Genomic DNA, 15682 nt, shown 5'->3' on the forward strand with positions numbered 1-15682 from the left:
ACACACACATACACACATGTGGCAGGGGGAGGGGGGAAGCCGCATCCCTCAGTGCAGGCTCCAGAGAGAGCCATAAGGGGGGGATGCCGCGGTCCGCGCTGCACCCGAAAAGGGGCGGGGCCTACCGGGAGGGGGCGGGGCATCCCACAGTGAAGGCTCCACAGAGAGCCACAAGTAAGATTAAGGTGGGATGCTGTGGGCCGCCTGGTTCCCGAAAGGGGGCGGGGCCTACCGGGAGGGGGCGGAGCATTTCAGTACAGGCTCCACAGCTTGTAAGAAGGCGGCAATTCTCCGACTTGCAGGGCACCCGAAAAAGGCGGGGCCTACCGGAAGAGGCGGGGCCTCCCCAGCGCAGGCTCCAAACATAATAAAAGGAATGAAGTGGGCCGCGCAGCGCCCGAAAGGGGGCGGGGCATACCGGGAGGGGGGGGGGGAGGTAGCCCTGTGTGTACTCTGGAGAGCCACAATAGAGGAGGATGCCGCGGCACCCGGTAAGGGGCGTGGCTTAGGGAAAGGGGCGGAGCATCCTTTAGTATGGTCTCTGGAGCCACATGAAAGGAAAAGTGCGGGAAACTGTGGCCTGCGCAGCACCCAGTCAGGGGAGGAACATCCCTCACAGTGCAACCCATAGCACACAGAGAGAGACACTAATGAAAATATAATGGTGGAAGGGCTGGGCTGCTACTGACTGAGGGGAGACCCTGAAAATGTCAGGAGAGGAGCATCTGCCTGGGGAGGGCTGCAAGTGACTGGAGAGGGAGAGCTGCCTATGTGGAGTAAAATGGCGGCCTGGGAGGGTGGGCAGGGGGAATATACTCACCTAGGAGCCCATACTCACCATTGCTGTCTTCAGCCGGTGGGTGCCTCACCTTACGCGCCAAGCTCTGGGGGGCGAGGCGGGAAGGGGCTGTGCGGATACAGAGTCCGCAGAGAGGCGACCAGATTGATCTGGGGCCCTGGTGTCACGTTGCCGGCCGGTGGCGACCGAGGGGTCACAGCCCATTTACATTTATGGTCTGTTCCCTGGTCGCATAGTGGGGGGATCAGGGTGAGTTTTAGATAACCCACCGTGCCCAAGAATCCATAGAACCTAGAAGGAAAAAGAAAATCTAACTAACTAAACATAAAGGAAGAAACTGGTCTGGAGAACCCAGACCTGTGTCTGCCTCCTACTGACACTAAGCTAAACTGGTTTAGCTCAGTGCCTGTGGGCGGGTATATCCTGCTCAGGAGGAGTCACTTTCTTTGTTTCTCTTAGTGTCAGCGCCTCCTAGTGGCAGCAGCCTATACCCATGGTATCTGTGTCCCCCAATAAGACGCACGAGAAATGCATTTTTATCATGAAAAAGCAGTTTGAAGCTCTCCCCCCCCCTGTCTTCACCATTGTGTATGGAGAGGGGAGAGGGGAGGGGTGGAGGGAGATGAGGCACCAAAACAGGACAACAGAGAGTTAATTTACAACTGCATCACCAGGCTATCTCCTCTGACGTCAGCACTGACCTCTCTGACCTCTGAACACTGGCTTTCAGCTCCCTGTGGTGTAATCCTTTGTTCTCTGCGCTCTGCTGCCAACTAATCTCCTTCCTCCCCCCTCCCCTCTCCATAGCACAGACAGGATCCAACTGATTGTGAGCAGTGGATGACAAAAGAGAGGAGGGAGGACCTGGGAAAATCCTTTTTAAATGCAGATAATGGCATATTTGCCTAATACACCCAATTACAAAGTTTCTTAAAATCGCCTGGACTATTGATTTCTGGAAAAAAAAAAAAAAAAAAAAAAAAATTTAACGACAGTGACTTTTTAAGTTCCATTAAAGGGGTTATCCAGTGCTACAAAAACATGGCCACTTTTCCACCTACTGTTGTCTCCAGTTCAGTTGTGGTTTGCAATTAAGCTCCATTTACTTCAATGGAACTGAGTTTCAAAACCCATGTTTTTGTAGCGCGGGATAACCCCTTTAAAGTGAATGGAACAGAGTTGTAATAGCACAAACAACCCGAGGACAGGTGCAGTGCTGTTTTTGGACGAAAGCAGCCATGTTTTTCGAACCAAGGATAACCCCTTCAAGAAATCCAGAGACCATGTTAACACCTTTAAAGGGGTATTTAAGCCATAGGGTAAAAGTTATTATGTTGCTGGGGCAGGGTCAGAGACAAAAACATACATACTAAGCTCCAGCCCCCCCCCCATCCCCAAGATGAGCTCTTGGAAACATGATCACCCAATCACTAGTCTATGGCTGTATCCATGTTTTCCAAGACTTGGGCAGCAACCAACTTACACAGCTACAGGAAGTCAAATGCAGAGAGTTCAGGGTTAGAGAATGTTGCCGAAACCCAACATCTCCGGCATCTTCACTTAATACTACTCAACAGTGTCGCATCTTCTTTATGCAATCTAAAGCATTTTTTGCGTCACTGCTCTGTCACTGCATAGCATTGATTTGGGTTACCTGCCATCTTCACACAGAGAAGACTTATGAAGGCTGTGCCCTGGGTGTATACCACAAAGTAGGCGCTGATTCTTACCTGCTCTGTGGCGTACGCCAGCGGCAATTCCCACTTACCCAATGGGCGCTAAAGGGGGGGCATGGCAAGGCGATTTTTGTGCAAAGCCTGCACTGGGCTGGACGGCTTTACTAAGAGGCGTGCTCTTCTCAGTAAATCTGGCGGAGAAAAAGGGGACAGGGCTTTATCTAAGGCTGGGGTACACCAGTCTTAATAAATGTTCACTATACAGTCTGCCTGAGGCAGACTCTATTAGAAGATTGCAGAGCTGACTGCACAGAGGTAAGTAAGAGACCTCCGGCAGTCAGGGACTCAGGCAGTCAGGGAAAACAATCAAACGCCCCGCCCCCCCCCGCCACCCCTCCGGTCACACTGTAGGGGTCCAGATCGGACATTGACAGGAGCACAGCTCCTGTCGCCGACTTTTAAATGCAGCGATCAACAGCATTGAAAGGGTTAATGACTTGGAAAACACCCACTCCCCCTGATATAAAAGAGGTCATTAGTTCCCTAAACAATACTTTTATGTACGAGCGTATTATAGCACTCGGCTTCATGAGATATGAGAAGTTTGCAGAGGAGTGGTCACCCTGGCTATCCTCCCCCCACTGTGTGCAACCTCTCCCTTGATATCGTCAATAGGAGATAAAGATATCAATCTTACCACCTCTCACCATGCCTAGATTAAAGGGATACTCCAGCGGGGGGGCGGGTCACTTTTTTGCTGGGACCGAGGAGGAGGTGACTGAGGGAAAAGACGTCCACTCACCTCCCCGATTCCAGCGGCAGGCCCCGCATCGCGGCGCTCCAGTCCCCGGCCGCTTCCTGGTGTCTGATGCGGGCCTGAGATGATGCGTCTCAGGTCTGCTCAGCCAGTCAGTGACGGGATCTGAGCACACTTGAAACGGTTCCCGCCTCCTTCACTGACTGGCTGAGCGGACCTGAGACGTCTGACGCGGGCCTGAGACGTGACACCAGGAAGCGGCCGGGAACCGGAGCGCCGCGATGCGGGACCCGCGGCTGGAATCGGGGAGGTGAGTGGACGTCTTTTCCCTCAGCCACCTCCTCCCCGGTCCCAGCGAAAAAGTGCCCCCCCCCCCGCTGGAGTACCCCTTTAACACTACCAACTAGATCACTTGTCTTTGCTAAACAGGATAATAAACATTCTGGTATTATTCTGTTTTATTAACTTAAAGTAGAACCACACGCCGTTGTTTGGCTGGTTGCCAAGTTATGTGCTGTATTTTGTTTGTTGTTTCTCCCATGGGTGACTCTTTAAACTTGTTTTACTCGCCCTGAACAACTAATATGGACAATGGACTCTTAATTCATGCTTTGATTTACTAATATGTTACCTAGCTTGAGTCCTGTGAACTTCTCTACCATATGTCCGCTTACTTTTATTGTATGTTTGTACATGTTTATACTTAAAACCTTTGATAAAAAATTATGGAACAGAAAGGGTTAATGACAGACGGCAGCATGAATGCTGCAGCCCACCAATAACAGTGAAGACCCCGCTGTTGAGCTTGCTTCGTAGAGGCCTTGGACCCCCAATGTAGAGGTTAGCATCAGTTTCTTCCATAGATTTACTATTGGATTAAGGTCAGGTGACTGGCTAGACCATTCTTTCTCTCTAAAACCAATAGAGTTTTTCCTTGGCTGTGTTCCCAGCTGCAAACATCACTGTTGGTATGGTGTTTTTGGGGTGGTATGCAGTGCCTTTTGGCCTCAGAGATGACATAACTGAGCTCAGCCTAGTTTCTGAGGTGTCTATATGTTGTGAACGTGGAATGGAGCAAATGCCCTGTTCACACAATGCAACCTTACAGAAAAGCATTTTTATATTCAAACTAATTCAGGCAATTCTCCCCCAAAGTTCTGGTCCAGTTAAACTTGTTTTATAAAAAAAAAAACAAAAAACCTTTACTCACTTCTCAGCCAATCAGTGCCCTCTGTAATGACAGGCAGTACTGCTCAGCGATGAAAGCCATGATGCTGGTAGTATGGTCCAAGACCACTGAAGCCCCGCCATTGGCTGCTGTTACGGCTCACGGTTACTGATGATATTTATGCAACTCCTGTCACACAGTTTTAATAAAACTGACGACAGTTCAGCCTCCCTGACTATATACTTACAGTCTCTTAGCTTACAGAGATAGAGAATAACACACTGTCCTCCCGGCAAGCAGAGATGTCCCTGGCTGAACATGTAATGCTGTGGTGATGCACCATGGGATTGTCATCAGATTTAAAAGGGAGAGGACGCAGTTTGCAATCTGAAAGTCAAGATGGTGGCTGATCAGAGGTCACATGACTCAGATGCAATAATGAAATGAGTGGACATAACAGAGCTGCGATTAAACAGATGACACAGCAGGGATAGTGCTGGCGAGTATGCATCATATGAGCAAAAAAGTTTTTAATGGTTTAATATTATGGCTGATTGGTGTATGATACATGTCTGTACTTCAGAATGAAGGCTTCTTACCTACTGATGATTGGAGAGAAGAGCCACAGGTTCGCCATCATGACATTAAGTGGGAAAACAAACTGTAAGAGAGGAGGACAGCACATTGTATATACGTTCATCAGGCACGTATACGTTTTTTTTTTCTTTTCTTTTCAACCCTTTAGTGAGCGGCCTATTTTAGGCTTTGTCAACCAAGCAAGAGCCATAACTACTATTTTTCTTTTAAGGTTTTTTAACAGATTCGTATAACTTATTCATTAACTTGCACTTTTGGGATTTATGTAATTTATTGATTAACTTTGATTGAAAGTGTAACTATCATTTGTAGGGACTTCTGACATGTCATAGCGGGTCCAGGTGCAGAGACCCCTGCCGATCGATAGAATGAAGGGGCAGAAGTGCTTAGCAGCACACACTCTGCCCCTTCATCTCCGCTATAACTGCAGTTCACTGAATGATAATAGAGCCTGTGCAACTTCTGGCTTGCTTTTCCATAGGCTCCCATTATAATCCCATACACCGCTCATATTAGCAGTCGACGAAATTCATCTCCGTATAGTAGAGAGGAAGGGGCAGAGCGCACACTGCTTAGCACATATGCCCCTTCATTCAAGCACTTCTTCAGTCTTACCACCTGGACCCCACCTATACGCATTTCAAATGATGGTTACACTTTAACTCTTTTTTGGGGATGCCGGCCCTGTCTGGAAGCCCACTGATCAGACATTTTGATGCCTCACATTACACAGTAAATGGGCTGGAAGCCACATGCAGTTCATTGTGTAGTGGTGGATCCACATTACTCTGCAGCTCAGCTCCCACTGGAGTGAATGAAATCGAGCTGCAGTAACAAGGTTTCACAACAGTGCAATGAACGGTGAACAGCTTCCACTCCTGTTCACTGTGTTTGGGGTGTAGACCAAGTCATCAGTCATTTCAGCCTAGAAAACCAGTCCCCTGAAAATGACTAGTATAAAAGGAAAATGACAATGGTACTGTGGGGGAATCATAAAGGTTACCTCTCCTGCCAGCTGCTCAAACATGGAGGCCTCTGGACCTTCACCAAACATATTTGGCATTGGATTTCTCTCCAATCTGTGTAGGTATGAAAAATAATAACATTGTAAAAGCTACAATTAAAATAAATGAGGAAAAAAAACAACAACACAAAACAGCATTGTATTAAAGTGTATGACCTTGATTTTTTTTACTATACATTTATAGTCAGAAACTCATGTTTATTTTTCCTAATCTGTTTACAGTTTTTATTTCCTGTCTATTATTATGGGTGGAGGCAGCCATATTGTCTGAGCTCCAATATTTCTACTTGTCTGACCAAAAAAAAGTGCAAAGTCCATCACATGAGCAGGACGGATTTATTTCCTTATCTGGAAATAAATAATAAAGGTTCAGTGACTGTAGGCAGAAATCTTGAAACAAACTATGTTACAAAGACAAAGGAGGATAGCCCTTATTTGATAAGCTTTGTAAATGCAGGGGCGGCAATGACTACCAGAACAATAATGAGGGCCCTATTACACAGGGCCATTATCAGGCCAATAATGGCTGACATCTCACAGTGTAATAAAGACAACAATCAGCCAAGCAGCCGATAATCAGCTGATCGCTGTCTTTCGGCAAGTTTGAAAATAACGTCTGATGACAGTGTAACGTAGAATAAAAAGTAAAATAACACTTTCAAGCCAGTCTTCTGAAGTGACAGGCCGTTCAGCCAATCACTGACTGTGACGGGACAGGGATGCAGCCAGTGTTTGGCTGAGACGTTTGTCATTAGACAGGAGGACACTAGGGGACCGTGAATAGGTAAGTATAAAACATTTTTATTATTTTGCCATTTTAAAGGAGAAGTCCGGCCATTTTAAAAACCTGGCAGCCAGCAGGGGAGGGGGGCCATAATAAGATACCACTACTTACCTTTCCAGTGTCCCACTCCCATAACTGACTTGCTGAGTGGCCAGTCCATCAACCGGATTGTGACGCTTAGAGCGCTGGAGATCCCGGAGCTGTGTTCCGGTGCTGGAGAGGCACATGTGAGTTATGATGGTTTATTATGTTCCTCCCCTGCCTTTTTAAAAAATAGTCCCTAGCGCCGGACTTCTCCTTTAAAGGGGTAGAGCGGAGCTAAGAAATTATTCACAGAATAATACACATTACACCGGAAGTGTGGTGGATTATACATAGCTGTCACGTGCCGACCCCTGTCCCTGATCGTCTGTGCCCCAACGTCATCTTCGGACGGACGGATGAAGCTCTCCGATCGTCCCGACACGGATCAGGTAATGTATAATGCACCACACTTCTGGGTACACATGCGGGGGTGGGGGGACACGGGGAAGGGGGCGATTCACAGACATAACATACATTACAAAGTTGTATAACTTTGTAACGTGTGTTATTCTGTGAATAATTTCCTAGCGCAGCACTACCCCTTTAAAGCAAGTGCTGCACGGCAACTGCTAACAATGTCCGTGCAGCCCTAACAGCACGATTATTAAGTCGTCTAATAGGCTTGGTAAGCGGGCCCAGCAAGTCAGCACTCACTTCCAGCAAATGTCAGGTTGTTTAATACGTTGCTTATACATTCTCCCTTGTGGCTAATATGGCTCATTACCTGGACACAGCTGCTGCAAGGATGCCTATGCTAGTCTCAGCAGGAGGCATTGATGAATGCCCAGGAGGTTGGTTTACAGTCAAGTTCAAAGTAATAGATCCTTTCTCAGTGGTGCCAATCCTGTAAAAAAAGGCAAAGCGTGTTCACTTATTTGTAAATTAAACCTCATGCCGATACATATTCGTCACACCCAAGTCCTTAAAATACTCTTTACATATATGGTTTGCTTGTCCTCAAAATCCAGTCTGGAATAAGATAACATAACCTTTAGGTAAACAAAAAAACGAACATGCCTAACCACACACAATTTTGCCTTGTTTATTCTTGATGATACACATCCCTTATTACATACCTCAGCAGTTATTCCTCACATACTAAATGCTGCTAAGACACTGTTCAGCGCAGCAATACAGTGATCAGAGTCTGTTTTTATACATTGTGTAGCTATTGCGATGTATGACTGCAGCTCAGCTCATGTTCAAGTGAATAGGAGCGGAGCTGCAGTTACACATCACCACTGTTACTCAATGAACGGAGACAAACTCCTCCCACTGTGTATTGAGATGACAAACAGCTGATCAGTGCGGGTGCTGAGAGTCATCAGCAAATTCTGCCTGAAAAACGACTTAAAGATATGGGAAAAACATTTTATATTTTACAGCTAGGGCTGGGCAATATGGCTCAAAAATTGTTTTCTAATTTAGACAAATTGTCTATTTTAATCAGATTTTTTTCTAGTGACTTTGGAATACACATGAAGTGTAGTAGCTAATCAGGGAGTCAATGAGCAGACAGGAGTGTTGCGGGGTAGCCGGGGATAGAGATGGAGTAGATATGGAGGAAAGAGATACAGAGGAGAGAACACTAAGGGTGTTATTACACGTGCCGATGGGGGCACGATAATACCTGTAAACGAGCAGCGATCTGCTAGATCGTCGCTCGTTTACTGGACCTATTACACGGCCCGATAATCGTTAAACAAGGGCTGCAGGGACATAGTTACCGATGTCCTTTTAGCCCTTGCTTAACTATATACAATACCTATCCATGGTCCAGGGTTGCTGCTGCAGTCTTCTTCTCCACGGGTCCCGCGCGCTCTAACTTCAGAGTGACCTGTCAGCTGACAGGCCGCTCAGCCAATCACAGGCCGCGACCGCCGCGGCCTGTGATTGGCCGGGCGGCCTGTCAGCTGACAGGCCACTCTGAAGGTAGAGCGCGCAGGACCCGGAACGCAGCCCTGGAACGTGGATAGGTAATGTATATAATCAGTCGCCGGCCGCGCACGGCTATTACACGTAGCGGTGCAATGTCTGCGCCCGATGAAAATCGGTCCAAACCTATATCAACGATCTGCCGATGATCATTGTCATCGGCTGATCGTTGTATTTTTTACATGGAGCGATAATCGTCCAAATCGGTCAATTATCGTTCCGTGTAATAGTACCCTAACAGGGAGGGAGGCGGAGGAGGACGCAGAAAAGACATGCAGAGGTCACAGGTCACCACACCAATGGAGAAGCAAGGCCTGTGTTTCAGATAATGCTGCAGCTTCCCTTGCATACAGCTGACTGATTTATGTTATAACCAGTGTTAAGCGAAACTGCTGAACTCTTCAGGTTCGGCAGCGTTCTCTGAACCAGAAAGCTCGGCATTTGACTCCTGAAGACTGCAGAAGTTGGATGCCACCCTAGGTTTGCCAAGAAACCTAGACTAACAGTGAATTAATGAAGAGTAAAGTTAACTGTGTGGAAATCTGTGAGCATAAACAGGGTTGTATATAGGTTGTTCAATAGGCTGGGAGTAACGGGACTGATGAAAAATCATCATGGACTTGTCTAATAACTTACAGTGCCACAGGCCTCTTTATTCCCTGAATGACTCCATCCAGGACCGCTAACCCTTCATCTACAACAAACAACAACTTCACTCCACGAGATTGTAGGATCTGGACAATTTTCATAGCTCCTTTGTGTCCGGACACCTGAAAACAAATGGAGAAAAACATTAGGTGAGGAAATAAGAAGTAAATAGAAAAGCAATTTTGATGTAATCATAAAAACATCACCAAAATGTCCAGTTAATAACACATTTAAATAGGCACTAACATTTCTATAGACTATGCATACATCAATAAAACAAGGAAATAAGAAACTTTTTAACCCTTTAAGGACAGAGCCAGTTTTCATTTTTGTGCTTTTGTTTTTTCCTCCTCGTGTTTAAAAGGCCACTGTGCTTGCATATTTTCCCCTACATGAGCCCTTATTTTTTTGCGACACCAATTATACTTTGCAAATACAGACTTAACCCTTAGACGACCCTGGACGTAGGGTTACGTCATGGAAGTCTGTCCCCAGACGACCCATGACGTAACCTTACGTCCTAGGTGTTTTTCCCGCTATGAAGCGCGCTCCGGAGCAGAGCGCGCTTCATAGCAGGTGGGGGCCGGCTGCAATCAGCAGCCGGGACCTCACCGGTAATGACACGCTGCAGCGTGTCATTAACCCCTTAAACGCCGCGATCGCAGCGCGACCGCGGCGTTTAAGTGTAAGTGACAGGGGGAGTCCCCTGTCACTTACCGATCGGAACCCCCGCAGTGTGACTGCGGGGGTCCCGATCGTTGAAACGGACTGCCGGAGGTCTCTTACCTGCCTCCGTGCAGTCCGATCGGCGATCTGCTACTCTAAGCCTGCACAGTCAGGCTCAATGAGCAGATCGCCGATAACACTGATCAATGCTATGCCTATGGCATAGCATTCATCAGTGTAGAAATCTAAGTATTGTATGTACAAGTCCCCCAAAAAGACTTCAACAAAAGTGTAAAAAAAAAAAAAGTTCAAAACACTAACACACTTCCCCAAAACCCCTCCCCCAATAAAAGTCTAAATCACCCCCCTTTCCCATTATATAAATAAAACATATAAAAATGAATAAATAGATAAACATATAATATACCGTAGCGTGCGTAATTGTCTGATCTATTAAAATATAACAAGCGTCATTGTGACCGGTAAACGGCGTACACGAAAAGAGGGGAAAAAGTGCGCAGATTACCGATTGTATGTTACATTATATATTTAAAAAAATCAATAAAAAGTGATCAAAACGTCCGATCTTCACAAATATGGTATTAATAAAGACTAGAGATCATGGCGGAAAAAATGACACCCCATACAGCCCCGTAGGTGAAAAAATAAAACAGTTATAAGCGTCACAATAGGCCCATTTTATTAATATTTAATTGCCAAAAAAAAGGATTTCATAAAAAAAATATATATAACAATAGAGAATCTGTGTAACCTGCATATGGTTGTGTTCGGACTGACCTATAGAATAATAGTGTCATGTCGCTGTTACCATATAGTACATTACATAGACACAGGAACCCCCCAAACGTTACCATATTGCAATCTTTCTTACGATTTCACCTATTTATATCTTCATAAATAATATATTTGGAATTCCATCATACATGTTATGGTAAAATGAATGACGCCATTACAAAGTACAACTATTCCTGTAAAAAACAAGCTATTACATGGCTTGTAGATAGAAAACAGAGTGCTGGAGCTCTTAGAAGGTGAGGAGGGAAAAACGGAAACACTAAGATCAAAATTTGCGCGGTCCACTGGGTCATTTTGGGCCTGGTCCTCAAAGGGTTAAAGGGGTTATCCAGTGCTACAAAAACATGACCACTTTCTTTCAGAGACAGCATGACTCTTGTCTCCAGTTCAGGTGCGGTTTGCAATTAAGCTCCATTCACTTCAATGAAACTGAGCAGCAAAACCCCACCCAAGCTGGAGACAAGAGTGGGGCTGTCTCTGGAAGAAAGTGGCCATGTTTTTTGTAGAGCTGGATATCCCCTTAAATGTTTCTATAAAATATGCTGCAAAACCAGAAAAAAATTATATGTGCAGTGAAATTGGAAAAATGGTGCAATTGCTTTTATTTTGAGGGGTTTCTTGTTTACACTGTTCGGCCTATGGTAAAACTGACACGTTATCTATGTTCCTCAAGTCAGTACGATTACAACGATATGCACAAAGCCTAAAGGACAGAAATGGCTGCACATTGCCCCATTGCTGACACGAAAGCTTGTTCAGCTACATTAAAAACCATCATCAGAAGTTAGTATATAATTTGATCAAACCATATTGCTTCATGGACCACGTGCAGGTCTCTGATACACGAATCCCTAACCAAACAACACTGTGCCGGTCAGCGAACGCCAACCCAGCACACGGAATGTAACTTGTATAACTTTTATATTATTTGATGGCTTTTAAAAAATTTAAACCTTTTAAAAAACAAAATGTGTTTAAAATTTCTCTATTCCCATCCTAATAGCGCTTTTATTGTTTGGTCTATGGGGTTGTGTAAGGTGTCATATTTTTTGCGCCACTATCTGTACTTTCTTTCGGTATCTTGTTTGCATATATGCGACTTTTTAATCACTTATTCAATTTTTTCTGGATTTGATGTAAACAAAAATGTGCAATTTTGCACTTTGGCGGGTTTTTCGCTTATGCAGTTTACAATCAGGAATGTGATAATAGTGTGATTATGCATGCGGTGATACCAAATATGTTTATTTATTTTATTTATTTATTATTTATAAAATGGGAAAAACTTTCAAACTTTTATTAGGGGATTAGGGATTTTTCATGAATAAAAAAACTTTTTTTTAATATACATTAATTAGAACCCCCGTGGGGGACTTCTATATACACAGCACTGATCTCACATATAATAGAGCAATGATCCATCAGATCATTGCTCTATTTGCTCTATTATACTGGTCTGCAGCAGACCAGATACATGGAGTGCCGAGCCGGGATCAGTGTCATTCTGAAGCTGAGCCCCGGCCGACTCATTGCAAGGGATCTCCCCTTCGCTATCGCATCCTGAAAAGTCACTTGAATGACAAGTATGCTTTAGGCTGGTTTCACACACAGCAGGTTTTTTTTTTAACTCTCAAAACATCCTACATTTGCCCTTGAGGTTTTTCTTTTTGTTGGCCAACATAACAAATAGAAGGAGAGAGTGCAACCCTTTAGTCATTTTAAGGGCGAGGGTTATTATGACTCTTGTCTAGTTTTGGCACATGAATCCTAAGTGTGGATTAGCAAACTTACTGAACACTCAGGTTCGTCCAAACCCAAACGTTTGGCATTTGACTCCTGGTGGCTGCCCGAGGCTGTATCTATGTTTTCCCGGCAGTGGGCTGCATCCAACTTGTCCAGCCACCGGGAGTCAAATGCCAAGTGTTATGAGGAACCTGAACATTTGGCAAGTTTGCTCATCACTAATCCTCGGTGCTTTACCATGAAGTGCCTCTTAGAGATGAGCGAACCTCGAGGATGCTTGAGTCCATCCGAACCCGAACGTTCAGCATTTGATTAGCGGTGGAACTTGGATAAAGCTCTAAGGTTGTCTGAAAAACATGGATACAGCCAGTGACTATATCCATGTTTTCTACCTAGCCTTAGGACTTTATCCAACTTCGGCATTTGATTAGCGGTGGCTGCTGAAGTTGGATAAAGCCCTAAGGCTATGTAGAAAACATGGATATAGTCACTGGCTGTATCCATGTTTTTCAGACAACCTTAGAGCTTTATCCAACTTCAGCAGCCCCAGCTAATCAAATGCCGAACGATCGGGTTTGGATGGACTTGAGCATGCTCGAGGTTCGCTCATCTCTAGTGCCTCTTTCTGCTCCAGCATTTGAGATTTGCTCTGTGACTTAGATTTATTACACTATCTGTACCCTATTTGTTGCTCTTGTCTGATGGGTTCTGGTATATATTTTACTCCCTTTGATAAATCTGGGCCCTAATGTTGTAGATTTGGAGCTGGGGTTTTATTGTGGAGTGTATGCCATGTATCCTATGCGGTGTTCACTACACATGAACAGACCCTAATGGTTATGCATGTATATATGTATATCTATCAACTATCTGCAGGACAAACATGACCATAATCAGTATACTTCACAGCATCCAAAACAGATTTCTGGGTGAGTATGCATAACAATATCAGAAAAAAAGCTGTTTACCTCCTCATCGTGTCCAAGACCAATATAAAACGATCGTTTGGGATGGTACCCTCTTTTTAACAGTAATTCAAGAGCTTGTAGGACTCCCTGTAGAGTATAGAATATAAAAAAAAATATCATTTTTAACCTTGTAATTATAATTTTTATTGAGGTCTTGCAAATACAAAAAAGTAAATTTATAACAGTCAAGTAAGGAGGAAAGGGAACAAGGAGAGATGGTAAAAATTAAGACTGGATCCACATTCTGTTTTGGTGCAGGCTCTGTTTAAGTTTCTTTTTAACTCAAAATTTAATGTTGACCATATCCATTAGAAGATTGTAAGCTGCTGGTTGAACAAACAATCCTGATAAACAATATTTTCACAGACTCAGCCAAACGCCTTTTAGTCCATATCTACTATTGAAGGGGCACTCCGGGCAAAATGTATTTTTAAATATATTACATAAAGAAAGTTATACAAATCTCTAATACACACTAATTATGGGAAATGCACATATAGCGCTATTTCCCTCAATTCAGTAGAGTAGGCAGGCTCACTTCCTTAAAAACACATGTGACGTCACGTCTCAAGTTTATCCACCAGCAGGGGGCACATGTGGAAGTATAGAAATAGATTAGACGTCTATTCTCCCTCCCTGTGCTGGTCCCCCTCCCTCTGTCCCACCCCCCTTCCCGGTCCTATTACAGCTGCTGCAGTGGGGTGAGCGCTCCTTATCTGACGCTCACCCCAACTAGCCGCCCGTTTACCCCCTACCCAGTCCCCTGCCGGAGTGCTCACCCTCAGCCCAGTCCCAGCGGGGTGAGTGCTCCTGCACCGCTCCCCAACTTGCCGCCCGGTTCTGTGCACGAGCGCTCACCCGCCTCCCCGTCCCTGCGGAGTGAGCGCTCATGCATCTTCTGACTTGCAGCCCCTGATGTAAGCCGAACGCTCCGTTCCATGCAGAGCACAGATCCCGGCGGGGTGAGCGCTCGTTCATCTTCTCCTAAGCAGCTGCACCTCCTGCATCGCGCATGGGACCGGGCGGCAGGCTGAGACTGGCTCAGATGAAGCAAGCTGCTTGGCAGGAGGTGCAGCTGCTTAGGAGAAGATGAACTAGCGCTCACCCCGCCAGGACTGGGCGGCGGGTGGGCGCACATCAGGGGCTGCAACCCCCCGGGACGGGGAGCGGATGAGTGCTCTGCATGGGGCCGGGCGGCGGGCTCTGTTGAAGGGGGGGGGGGGGCAGATTCGGAGGTGCATGAACACTCACCCCGCTGGGACTGGGATGAGGGTGAGCGCTCCTGCACGGGACTGGGTAGGGGGTAAACGGGCGGCTAGTTGGGGTGAGCGTCAGATAAGGAGCGCTCACCCCACTGCAGCAGCAGCTGTAATAGGACTGGGAAGGGGGACCAGCACAGGGAGGGAGAATAGACGTCTAATCTATTTCTATACTTCCACATGTGCCCCCTGCTGGTGGATAAACTTGAGACGTGACATCACGTTTTTTTTTAAGGAAGTGAGCCTGCCTACTCTACTGAATTGAGGGAAATAGCGCTATATGCGCATTTCCCATAATTAGTGTGCATTAGAGATTTGTATAACTTTCTTTATGTAATAACATATTTAAAAATACATTTTGCCTGGAGTACCCCTTTAATGCTGTTCAAACTGGCAAGACATGACAGGCGATGGTGGGACAAATTGTCTGGGAGAATATTCTTTCCCAAAAGATCATTAGTGAACAAGAAACTTTTTCTGCATGAACAATCTTTCATCCAAAAATCTCTAACACAGACGATAACAGTCTATCATCAGTTGACTCAAATGATGTTAAATTTCAGCTGTCAAACAATTGTTTTGGTAAAAATTATCCACTTTTATAAACGTTATAAACTAGTTTAATTGTTTTTTTTTTTTACTTAGATAGCTGCATTTGAACAGATAAACAGCTGTCAACAGATTGCTCCAGATTGGCTATTAGCGGCAACTGTCTTCTCTTGAGCCTGATCCATTTACCCTTAGGCCATGTTCACATG

The 15682-nt window shown here is 45.4% G+C and overlaps 1 protein-coding gene across 2 annotated transcripts in view; it reads right to left on the bottom strand.

The window, feature by feature from the left end:
• Window positions 1-15682, bottom strand: part of PM20D1 (peptidase M20 domain containing 1) — a 48973-nt gene that overhangs the window by 15328 nt on the left and 17963 nt on the right. Inside the window, exons 4-9 of one of the 2 annotated variants that reach the window (XM_069945290.1) lie at window positions 13666-13752; window positions 9461-9594; window positions 7614-7733; window positions 6001-6076; window positions 5000-5061; window positions 2568-2666 (exon numbers count right to left, since the gene is read on the bottom strand). In XM_069945290.1, the coding sequence (XP_069801391.1) occupies window positions 2568-2666; window positions 5000-5061; window positions 6001-6076; window positions 7614-7733; window positions 9461-9594; window positions 13666-13752 (578 nt within the window). The remainder of the gene's footprint in view (window positions 1-2567; window positions 2667-4999; window positions 5062-6000; window positions 6077-7613; window positions 7734-9460; window positions 9595-13665; window positions 13753-15682) is intronic. The other variant, XM_069945291.1, reaches the window with a different exon arrangement.

The sequence above is a fragment of the Dendropsophus ebraccatus genome, chromosome 11, assembly GCF_027789765.1.
Source record: "Dendropsophus ebraccatus isolate aDenEbr1 chromosome 11, aDenEbr1.pat, whole genome shotgun sequence".
In the NCBI taxonomy this organism is placed as follows: Eukaryota; Metazoa; Chordata; class Amphibia; order Anura; family Hylidae; genus Dendropsophus; species Dendropsophus ebraccatus.